The sequence below is a fragment of the Salvelinus namaycush genome, chromosome 21, assembly GCF_016432855.1.
Source record: "Salvelinus namaycush isolate Seneca chromosome 21, SaNama_1.0, whole genome shotgun sequence".
Lineage (NCBI taxonomy): Eukaryota > Metazoa > Chordata > Actinopteri > Salmoniformes > Salmonidae > Salvelinus > Salvelinus namaycush.
The window spans coordinates 25,117,945-25,130,423 of record NC_052327.1 but is presented as its reverse complement, the minus strand read 5'-3'; the positions used below and the strand labels follow the sequence as shown (position 1 = coordinate 25,130,423).

Sequence of the window (12,479 nt, the reverse complement as noted above, 5' to 3'; positions counted from 1 at the left end):
ATCCTAGGGGTTGATCTAGAATTGGACCCAGTTTCGTTACTGTTAGGTCTCCCTAGTAGGCATGTTACTTCTGTGAGTAAGAGGAGGCTTTACAACATCCTTACCTTTGCTGCAAGGAAAAACATCCTTTTACGGTGGATTAGTGATAAGGTTCCTTCTATTAAAGATTGGCATAAGATACTTTTTGAATGGGTGCCTCTGGAATATCTGACATGTACATTGCATTCTAAAACAGATCAGTTCTACAAAGTGTGGGAACCCTATCTAAATTACCTAGAACCTGAGGTATCAGCTATTATGCTGCAAGGATTCTCTTAGAATGGTGGTGATCTATGTATTCAGAATTACACTATGTTCCATGTGTGGAACCTAACTTCTTAGTTTAAACCGAGCTTTTTTTGTTTAATTTCTGTTTGTAAGTTTGTTTAAAATGTGTGTATTGAGAGACGCAATGATGGGGATAGGGTGGGAGAAGCGGGGGGAGGAGGATGGTGTGCGTATGTGTGTGTATGTATATGTATATGTGTATATATATATGTATGCGCAGGTATGTGTAGGCGGGTGCTGTTTTTCTTTGTTTTTTTTTGTTGCCTGGTCTCTGTTGTTGTATCTCTTTAATATGGGTGAAAATTGTGAAATTCCAATAAAAATACTGTTAAAAAAAAAAAAGAAGTTGGAGCTCTTCTCTGTCTGCATTATCAAGGACAACACACAGGTCTTTCCATTATTGTATGATTTTTTGTGTGCAAATGAACTCAAGCTTACAGACAATGTCAAATGTGATATAGCGAAGAACCTGAGTGAGTTGCATGCGCAATTACGCAGGTACTTTCCCGAAACGGATGACACAAACAACTGGATTTGTTATCCCTTTCATGCCCTGCCTCCAGTCCACTTACTGATATCTGAACAAGAGAGCCTCATCGAAATTGCAACAAGCAGTTCTGTGAAAATTTAATTTAATCAAAAGCCACTGCCAGATTTCTGGATTGGGCTGCGCTCAGAGTATCCTGCCTTGGCAAATCTAGCTTTTAAGACACTGTTGCCCTTTCCAACCACATACCTATGTGAGAGTGGATTCTCGGCCCTCACTAGCATGCAAACGAAATACAGGCACAGACTGTGTGTGGAATATTATTTAAGACTGAGACTCTCTCCAATAAAACCCAACATTGCAGAGTTATGTGCATCCTTTCAAGCGCACCCTTCTCATTAACCTGTGGTGAGTTATTCACAATTTTCGTTGAACATATAAGGTTTTATATGTAAGATGGTTAAATAAAGAGCAAAATGATTGATTATTATTACTTGTGCCCTGGTCCTATTAGAGCTCTTTGTCAGTTCCCACGAGCCGGGTTGTGACAAAAACTCACACTCATTCTTATGTTTAATAAATGTATTGTATAGTGTGTGTGGCAGGCTTACAATAATGGTAATAAACAACATTTGAGAGTGCGCTGACCCTGGTGCTAGAGGGGGTACGCAGCAGGAGGTTGAATGTTTGAAGGGGTATGGGACTTATAAAACATTTGGGAACCACTGCTGTAGGGGACTCTTTATTATGCACATGAACTGATCCCAAAAATGTATATGCTGCTAGACATATTTCAGTTCAGAATCTTTACATCATGTCGTTTTTGTGAGCTATAGTGACTTTATTCTAACACGTTGTGGATGCTTTTTGGGGGACATCTCTCTCAATTAAATTAAATCCAAAGGGCTTTATTGGCATGGGAAACATGTTTACATTGTCAAAGCAAGTGAAATATACAATAAACAAAAGGGAAATAAACAATAAAAAATGAACAATCAGAAATGATCTCTCTCTGAGTCTGCAGTCTACACTGACTGACGACTACCTGCACGGCTGCACCTGCACCTTTTGTCCAACCTAAGCAACGCATGGGCATTGTCGCCACCTATTGGAATAGCTCGTCAACTGTAATTCATTGCGCCCTTTCATTATATTTTTATGATAATTTCAAGACAAGTAGAATGTAGATTTTCCATTTGAGATAAATCAAATATAACTTCTATGGCGTAACCGCTTTGAGTTTCGTGTTATTCCCATATAATTGTGTAGCTAGGTCTCAGGCACATTGTGGACCGATTTTTGATGACGTCGCAGATCGTGAAGAGGACCCACGATCGACAGGAAAGCGTTTGTTCGCAGAAGTATCAACAAATTGACGGTGTGACTGAAATTCATAATCTAGTTGATATCAGTTTCATCCTAACTGATACATCGGTAAATCATTTTCATACAATATCCGCACAATACAATATAGAAAACAAAATATATATCAATATTTTCTTTTTACGTCTTCCTCAATTTTGAAGATGGGCGCTTGTGGGTATACGGAGTGATTGAATGAAACAACTGCGAGTGCTAGGGTAGCTAACTCGAGCAAGCAAGCCTTGTTTTGCAAAGTTACATTGTCTATTTCGTTAAAATATTTTGTAATGATGGGCTAACGTTACTGTTATTATTGCGGTTATGTTGGACCTGGCTGGTTGCAACAACGACCAATGGGTTTGTGTAGAATCAACTTTCCGCAGTTGGCTAGGCTGGGCTCTACGTAGTAGCTAACTAGAAAGCTAGCTAACTAGTAGCGGCACCCGTGTCTTTGAAAGCGCCTTTGTATGTAGTCTATGTTGTCTAGCTAGCTATCATCAACTGAGTTGACAATGTTTTTGCTTGCGGATGTATAATGTGTCTGCAGTATCCTGTGCAAAAGTTAACTAGTTACCGCACTAAGTTAGCTATGTTATAACACTGAAATGCTTGCGGTAATGCAAAAATGTACTCCTCCTTTCTTCCTCAGAACCTGGTGTTGCTGTGGCCTCTTTGACCTGCACCTGAAGGTAGAGAAACAGACACTATGTTTCTGTATAACCTGACCCTGCAGCGTGCCACTGGCATCACCCACGCCATCCATGGAAACTTCTCAGGTACATAACATTCTTCTCTTGGGGTCTCTCATCCAGGTTACATGGATAATGTAACCTGTGATCTGGTATGGTTATCATTATTGTCTTGCCTTGCAGGAACCAAGATGCAGGAGATAGTTGTTTCCAGGGGGAAGATCATTGAGCTGCTGCGCCCAGATGCCAACACAGGGAAGGTTCACACCCTGCTTACCATGGAGGTGTTTGGCATCATTCGCTCCCTCATGGCCTTCAGGCTGACAGGAGGAACTAAAGGTGTGTGTGTGTTATGAGATGTATGTGTGTGTGTGTGTCAGCATATATGTGTGTCTGCATGTACACCTGAGATTCAGACCCCTTGACTTCCCACATTTTGTTACGTTACAGCATTATTCTAAAATTGATTAAATTGTTTTCCTCCTCAATCTACACACAGTACCCCATAATGACAAAGTGAAAACAGGTTTTTAGAAATGTTCGCTAATGTACTACAAATAATATACAAATGCCTTACTTGCATACTTATTCAGACCCTTTGCTATGAGACTTGAAATTGAGCTCAGGTGCATCCTGTTTTCATTGATCACCCTTGAGATGTTTCTAAAACTTGACTGGTCCACCTGTGGTAAATTCAATTGATTGGACATTATTTGGAAAGGCACACACCTGTCTATATAAGGTCCCACAGTTGACCGTGCATGTCAGAGGTCGAAGGAATTGTCGTAGAGCTCCGAGACAGGTTTGTGTCGAGGCACAGATCTGGGAAAGGGTACCAAAAAATGTCTGCAGCATTGAAGGTCCAAGAACACCGTGGCCTCCAAGTTGGATCCACCAAGACTCATCCTAGAGCTGGTCGCCTGGCCAAACTGAGCAATCGGGGGAGAAGGGCCTTGGTCAGGGAGTTGACCAAGAACCTGATGGTCACTCTGGCAGAGTTCTTCTGTGGAGATGGGAGACCCTTCCAGAAGAACAACCATCTCTGCAGCACTCCACCAATCAGGCCTTTATGGTAGAGTGGCCAGACGGAAGCCACTCCTCAGTAAAAAGCACATGACAGCCCGCTTCGAGTTTGTCAAAAGGCACCTAAAGACTCTCAGACCATGTGAAACAAGATTCTCTGGTCTGATGAAACCAAAATTGAACTCTGGCCTGAATGCCAAGCGTCACGTCTGAAGGAAACCTGGCAACACCCCCACGGGTGGCAGCATCATGCTGTGGGGATGTTTTTCAGCCGCAGGGACTGGGAGACTAGTCAGGATCGAGGTAAAGATGAATGGAGAAAAGTACAGAGAGATCCTTGATTAAAAACCTGCTCCAGAGTGCTCAGGACCACAGACTGGGGCGAAGGTTCACCTTCCAACAGGAAACAAAACCCTAAGCACACAGCCAAGGCAATGCAGGCGTGGCTTTGGGACAAGTCTCTGAATGTCCTTGAGGGGCCCAGACTTGAACCCGATCAAACATCTCTGGAGAGACCTAAAAATAGCTGTGCAAGGACGCTCCTCATCCAACCTGACAGAGCTTGAGAGGATCTGCAGAGAAGAATGTGAGAAACTCCCCAAATACAGGTGTGCCAAGCTTGCAGCGTCATACCCAAGAAGACTGCTGTAATCGCTGCCAAAGGTGCTAAAACAAAGTACTGAGTAAAGTGTCTGAATACTTTTTTAAATGTGATTTTTTATTTTTAATACATTAGCAAAAATGTCTAAACCTGTTTTTGCTTCATCATTATGGGGTATTGTGTGTTTGAGGGGGAAAAACAATCAATTTTAGAATAAGGCTGTAACGTAACAAAATTTGGAGAAAGTCTCTGAATACTTTCCGAATACACTGTATATAATGATTGTGACTGAGTTCCATCTCAAAAGTAGTTTGAATAGCCTAAAATCAGAAGTTAGCCAGGGGGCTAATAATGAGAGAGTACAAACAACAATAGCCTACAGATAAATCTAAGGAAAATCCCTCCATGCAAGGTTGAATACCAAATTGCCAATAACCTATCCTCCTACTAGGCCTATCAAAAGCTTTAAGACAAGTTTATGGTCTAATGCCGCAGTTATTGCAATATCAAATCATTTCTGGGTAATAAGGAAGTACCTTACTGTGATAGTTTTCAATGAAAAGGGTTTTAAAAAATAAAGCTTCTTAGCAAAGAGCAATTGGTAATCGGTGTCGTCAACATGTTAATTACAGGGGCCTCCCGGGTGGCGCAGTGGTCTAGGGCACTGCTTCGCAGTGCTAGCTGCGCCACCAGAGTCTCTGGGTTCGCGCCCAGGCTCTGTCGCAGCCGGCCGCGACCGGGAGGTCCGTGGGGCAATGCACAATTGGCATAGCGTCGTCCGGGTTAGGGAGGGTTTGGCCGGTAGGGATATCCTTGTCTCATCGCGCTCCAGCGACTCCTGTGGCGGGCCGGGCGCAGTGCGCGCTAACCAAGGGGGCCAGGTACACAGTGTTTCCTCCGACACATTGGTGCGGCTGGCTTCCGGGTTGGAGGCGCGCTGTGTTAAGAAGCAGTGCGGCTTGGTTGGGTTGTGCTTCGGAGGACGCATGGCTTTCGACCTTCGTCTCTCCCGAGCCCGTACGGGAGTTGTAGCGATGAGACAAGATAGTAATTACTAGCGATTGGATACCACGAAAATTGGGGAGAAAATGGGATAAAAAAAACATGTTAATTACACGGTTCATAAGCAGTTCATAATATGGTCATAACACTGTCATGACCAATATTTTCACCTGCCAAGAAGTTTCCATTCGTTAAAGTTTTTCAAGTCCTTTGTTTTTGTTGTAATGAATTCTTCAGTGATGTTTTTTTTCAGTATATTTTTTTATAACTTGTAGAAAATACACTTTAAAACACTGTCATGAACCATTATGATCATTCTGTGTCACTTTACTTGGATTAAGAAAATATACTTTGACACTCAAGACACACTATGACCACCATAATCATATACGGAAGATAGGCCTATCACGTACAATCCCTTATATCAGTCAAAAAGAGGGTGTTTTGTCCTGCAATCTGCTCCTGCATTCATCCCTGTCATCAGCAACAGGGCATTGGGGTAGGTGCATGTCTGACATCAATGTGTGTGCAATTACAATGAGCATTTAACATGCTCAATAAATAAAACAGTGTGTGGTAGGTTTTGACACTCTTATGTAGGTGTCCAGCCATAAAACCAGCCATAAAATCAAGCAATATATGTCACATCAGGTGTAAATATACTGTGTGTCATGACAGTGGTATGGTCATATTATAACAGGTTATTATAACATGACGCTGGTGTTAACTTCTCTAGGGGGTGTGGGACAGTAGCGTCCCACCTGGCCAACATCCGGTGAAATTGCAGAGCGCCAAATACAAATAAAATTACTATAAATATTTAACTTTCATGAAATCACAAGTGTAGTACATCAAAATAAAGCTTCGCTTGTTGTTAATCCAGCCGCCGTGTCATATTTCAAAAAGGCTGTACGGCAAAAGCAAACCATGCGATTATCTGACCGCTCAGCACACAAAACATTACATACAGTTACCGGCCAAGTAGATTAGTCACGAAAGTCAGAAATAGCAATAAAATGAATCACTTACCTTTGATCTTCGTATGGTTGCACTCACAAGACTCCCAGTTGCACAATAATGTTCGTTTTGTTTGATAAAGTCCCTCTTTATATCCAAAAACCTCAATTTTGTTGGCGCGTTTTGTTCAGTAATCCAATAGTTCAAATGCGGTCACAACGGGCAGACGAAAATTCCAAATAGTGTCCTTAAAGTTTGTAGAAACATGTCAAACGATGTTTATAATCAATCCTCAGGTTGTTTTTAGCCTAAATAATCGATAATATTTCAACCGGACAATAGCGCCGTCAATATAAAAGAAAAACAAGAAAAAAGCGCTCTGGGGACATCCCACTATCCACTCATTCAAAGTTGTCATTCTCCCTAACATTTCCGAAAACTTGAAATCGGCCCTAATTAATCGGCCATTATTTTAACAGTTTTAGAAACTTTGGCGTGTTTGCTATCCAAATCTACTAATTATATGCATATCCTAGCTTCTGGGCCTGAGTAGCAGGTAGTTTACTTTGGGCACGCTTTTCATCTGGAGGTGAAAATAGTGCCCCCTACTAGAGTTCGACCGACTTATGATTTTTCAACGCCGATACCGATTATTGGGGGACCAAAAAAGCCGATACCGATTAATCGGCCGATTTTATTTATTTATATATTTAAAATTTTTATTTTATTTTTATTATTACCCTAGTGAGGTTAAGTAAAGTGTTATTGAGCAATTCCTCAAGCAAGACTTTTGCCAGGACTGTCTGGGAGTGGTCTGAGTGGGGAGGGGAAAACTGAAAACTGTTATTGGCAGAGAGGTATGGAACTCTTTCTTATTGGTCTATTAACTATGCTGAACAAAAATATAAACGCAACATGTAAAATGGGTCGAAATAAAATAAATGCTCCATATGCACAACGTTTATTTCTCAATGTTGTGCACAAATTTGTTTACATCCCTGTTAGTGAGCATTTCTCCTTTGCCAAGATAATCCATTCACCTGGTTAAAAGATCATTATGCCGGCGCTGGGGACAAACATGACAACTCATGTTTCAGCATGATAATGCACAGCCCCATGTCGCAATGATCTGTACACAATTCCTGGAAGCTGAAATTGTCCCAGTTCACACAGATACAAACCTGCTCCATGCTGAAGCTCTTCCACCAGAAAGGATATTTGAAAAGATGAGCCTGCACTTAGCCTCTGCCCAGACTTTCAACAACATTGTCTTTCGTCATGATTCATCCAGTTGTAGCAATACATTTTCCTGCTATAGCCCAATGGTCGTTTTAGCCGGTTTAAAATTATTATAATATATTTTTGGGGGGGCCAATAGTAGGCGATAACATCGTATAACGCAGTGTTTTATGGATACATAATCACGATAGGACCAATGTTGACATCGCCCAATCCTAGTGTGAAGTAGATGCAAGTTTTCTGTGTGTGGTTGAACAGCTCTTATTTTAGATTTGAGACATTTGTGCTTTTGATCCCCAGACTATATTGTGGTGGGCAGTGACTCAGGCCGCATCGTGATCCTTGAGTACCACCCCTCCAAGAACATGTTCGAGAAGATCCACCAGGAGACCTTTGGCAAGAGTGGATGTCGTCGCATCGTCCCTGGACAGTTCCTCGCCGTCGACCCCAAGGGCAGAGCAGTCATGATAGGTAAAGAGCTCAGAGAACTGAGAGATATGATGTTGTGGAGAGAGTTGGTAATGGTTTGAAAATTGAACAAAATTTCAAGTTGACAAATCCTTGGCTTGATGAGAGAATCCCCTGTTGCAATGGACATGTTTTTTGTCTGTTGTAGTTTGCTAATTACCTCTGTGTTTCCAGGTGTTGTAGTTTACTAATTACCTCTGTTTCCAGGTGCCATTGAGAAGCAGAAGCTGGTGTACATCCTGAACAGAGATGCAGCAGCGCGTCTCACCATCTCCTCTCCCCTGGAGGCTCACAAGGCCAACACACTGGTCTACCATGTGGTAGGAGTTGATGTGGGCTTTGAAAACCCCATGTTCGCCTGTCTGGAGATGGACTATGAGGTGAGAGCCTAGCACTGGCTGCTATGATTTGTGAATTTGTTCATGCGCTCTTGTTATGTACTAAAGAAACTTACCTAATCTATGTTTACACACAGGCTCCGATGTGCTTCTGTTTTATTCTCTATACACCCAAGTGCTGTTGAAATGATGAGTCTTCATGTCTCTTCTCTGACAAACCACTGTAGAGAGCTTAAACACTTCTGATTCCAACATAATCCCACTGTTGTAGCTGCTTTGCTACTAAAGATGTTCTGTAAATTCTCATCCTGTCCTCTTCATTTCCACTGACCCACGGTGTGTGGCCTATGACCTCTCCCTCCTTCCAGGAAGCTGACAATGACCCCACTGGCGAGGCTGCAGCCAACACACAGCAAACCCTGACCTTCTATGAGCTGGACCTGGGTCTGAACCACGTTGTGCGCAAGTACAGCGAGGCCCTGGAGGAGCACGGCAACTTCCTCATTACAGGTAGCTACACTGAACAATAATGTAAACGCAACATGCAGCATTTTTTTTTTACCAAGTTACAGTTCATATGTGACCGACCAGCTCGATTTGGTCCTATATAGCGGGGGGGGGGGGAATGACATTGGATATAAGAGACTCGGTCCTCGAAAATAGTATATCACACACTACAGTTGAGGAACAAGGGAAAGTAATCCTGGTTTGAAAGTTGATTAACTTGTAACCTCACTTTTGATAAAATGACCCTTGAATGTTTTGGTACACCTACTGGGGGGCTCTTTGTCTACACCTATTCAGTATCGTTCACACCCTCTAAAGCCTTAGCCCCACCCATCTCTTTAAGGATTCACATATGAGGCCGTGTACTAAACAACCAAAGATTTCAAAACTAAAGGCTGGTTTATACTACAGGTGTGTTTGTAAATTTGATCTGGAGTGCCAGAGTGTGCTCAGGGTGGGCTCTAGGCGTTCATAAACTCAGAGCGTTGTCAGTTTATCAGTTTGTAAATTCAGAGCGTTTCGCTCTCCGAGTGTTCAGAGCGCACACTGGACGCTCTGGCCGAGGAGTAGGGTTGATCCGAGCATTCTGACCAGTCAAGAACCCAAGCTAACTGGCTAATATTGGCAAGTTTGCTAGCTACTTCCAGACAAAACTCTCTAGAAAGGCAGGAACCTAGGAAGAAACCTAGAGAGGAACCAGGCTCTGAGGGGTGGCCAGTCTTCTTCTGGCTGTGCCGGGAGGAGATTATAACAGTACATGGCCGAGATGTTCATAGATGACCAGCAGGGTCAAATAATAGTCCTGAGGCATGGTCCTTAGGGCTGAGAGAGAGCTTCAATTCACACAGGACAGGAGAAAAATTCCAGATATAACAGATTGGCCCTAGCCCCCCAACACAAACTACTGCAGCATAATTACAGGAGGCGTCGGGAGACACTGTGACCCCGTCCGACTATAACCCCGGACAGGGCCAACCAGGCAGGATATAACCCTACCTACTTTGCCAAAGCACAGCCCCCACACCACTAGAGGGATATCTTCAACCACCAACTTACTACCCTGAGACAAGGCTGAGTATACCCCACGAAGATCTCCCCCACTGCATGAACCCGAATGGGGTGCCAACCCAGACAGGAAGATCACGTCAGTAACTCAACCCACTCAAGTGACGCACCCCTCCTAGGGACGGCATGAAAGAGCACCCGTAAGCCAGTGACTCAGCCCCCATAATAGGGTTAGAGGCAGAGAATCCCAGTGGAGAGAGGGGAACCGGCCAGGCAGAGACAGCAAGGGCGGTTCGTTGCTCCAGAGCCTTTCCGTTCACCTTCACACTCCTGGGCCAGACTACACAGTCTTCAGTAAAGACTTAAAAGTTGAGACCGAGTCTGCGTCTCTCACATGGGTAGGCAGACCATTCCATAAAAATGGAGATCTATAGGAGAAAGCCCTGCCTCCAGCTGTCCGCCTCCAGCGGTTCGTCTTGTCTGACCTCAGATAATTCTCTGGTTTTCATTCTTTTGTCCATGCTCATTGCGGTACACACAGTAACACAAAACAGGAGAATGAGTCATTTTCTCTATTCAAACTGGTTGAATATGTGATTTTTATACTGCATGCACCTTCAACTCACAACAGATGAGTTCAATTCCATAGTAAATGATAATCACCTGCTTGAAATCTAACTACTTCTAGACGGTGCCAATAATATTGTCTGGGCCATTTTAGGATTTCTTTGTGGAATTAGCTCAGATTTAGTAAATTATTCAGATTGGTTTGTTTTGTACAACTGCATACCGAAGACATACATATGTGGATACCAAAATATGTTTTCATTTCAATCGTTTTCTGGAAGAAATTGTGCATTATTTGAAAAAAGTGCAAGGGTTCATTATTTTTGGCCATGACTGTATATAATAATTAAAGTAAAATAACAACAGCAAGACTATATACAGGGGGTACCGGTACAGAGTCAATGTGCAGGGGCACAGGTTAGTTAACCTCTAACACCTCCCAAACCCGGATCCGGGATCCCCCCCATCACAAAAGCTGACTAGCATAGCCTAGCCTAAAGCCACAGGGATATCATATAATAAAATGTTCATGAAATCACAAGTCCAAGACACCAAATGAAAGATACAGATCTTGTGAATAAAGCCATAATTTCTGATTTTTAAAATGTTTTACAGGGAAGACAATATGTAAATCTATTAGCTAACCACGTTAGCAAAAGACAACTTTTTTTTTACTGCATCAGTAGCTATCACAAATTCGGCAAAATAAAGATATAAATAGCCACTAACCAAGAAACAACCTCATCAGATGACAGTCTGATAACATATTTATTGTATAGCATATGTTTTGTTAGAAAAATGTGCATATTTCAGGTATAAATCATAGTTTACCATTGCAGCCACCATCACAAATCGACTAGAATAACTAGAGAGCAACGTGTATTACCTAATTACTCATCATAAAACATTTCTTAAAAATACACAGCGTACAGCAATTGAAAGACACAGATCTTGTGAATCCAGACAATATTTCAGATGTTATAAGTGTTTTACAGCGAAAACACAATATAACGTTATATTAGCTTAGCACAGTAGCAAACCAAACAACAGCATTGATTCCAGCCAAACATAGCGATAACGTATTCACCACCAAAATAATAATTTTTTCACTAACCTTCTCAGAATTCTTCAGATGACAGTCCTGTAACATCATATTACACAATGCATATAGAGTTTGTTCGAAAATGTGCATATTTAGCGGCACATATCGGGCTTATACAATGAGAATAGTTGCCAAGCTGCCCAGAAAAATGTTGGTCGCCATCTTGGACAGTCACCTAGTCTAATCAATAAATAATCATAAACTTCACTAAAAAATACAGGGTGGACAGCAATTGAAAGACAAATTAGTTCTTAATGCAATCGCTGAATTACATTTTAAAAATTAACCTTACTGCGCAATACTGGGTACAATACAGGGTGCGATAGCGCAACGCTACACGGAAAATAATGGCGTCTTATACATTTTACTTTTTCTACAGAACAACGAATTATCAGCATAAATAGTACTTACTATTAGCTGAACTCCCATCAGAATCTTGGGAAAGGTGTCCGTTGGCCAAAAGAATCGTTGCTGGGTTGGAGAATGTTTCCTTCGACATTGCTATTTGCTGTGCACCATGGCATTCGAGAGAGAGATACCCAACGAAATACAACGTCACAAAATGAAATGCCCGAAAATCGCTATATACTGACATAAACTGGTATAAATCGGTTTAGAATAACAAGATTATGATGTCTTTAAAGCCTATAGCGAATAAAAATAGAGCCGGATATACCTAGTTACTAAAACCAGGGCTTCTAAAAAGACATGGCAAGACCCTCTCTGCGTCAGCGCGAAGTCCCAAAAGGCAGGACACCTCGGTTCCAACCAATTTATAGACTTTCTGAACTGCGTAGCAACTCCA

At 42.2% G+C, this 12,479-nt stretch overlaps 1 protein-coding gene across 1 annotated transcript in view; it reads left to right on the top strand.

Annotated features, from left to right (window-relative positions):
• Nucleotides 1-2,139: 2,139 nt before the first annotated feature.
• The window catches only part of sf3b3 (splicing factor 3b, subunit 3), a 40,352-nt gene continuing 30,012 nt past the window's right edge, over nucleotides 2,140-12,479 (top strand). The window contains exons 1-6 of the mRNA XM_039017447.1: nucleotides 2,140-2,248; nucleotides 2,826-2,952; nucleotides 3,049-3,204; nucleotides 7,988-8,158; nucleotides 8,363-8,535; nucleotides 8,862-9,003. Coding sequence (XP_038873375.1) covers nucleotides 2,883-2,952; nucleotides 3,049-3,204; nucleotides 7,988-8,158; nucleotides 8,363-8,535; nucleotides 8,862-9,003 — 712 coding nt within the window. The 5' untranslated portion in view covers nucleotides 2,140-2,248; nucleotides 2,826-2,882. The remainder of the gene's footprint in view (nucleotides 2,249-2,825; nucleotides 2,953-3,048; nucleotides 3,205-7,987; nucleotides 8,159-8,362; nucleotides 8,536-8,861; nucleotides 9,004-12,479) is intronic.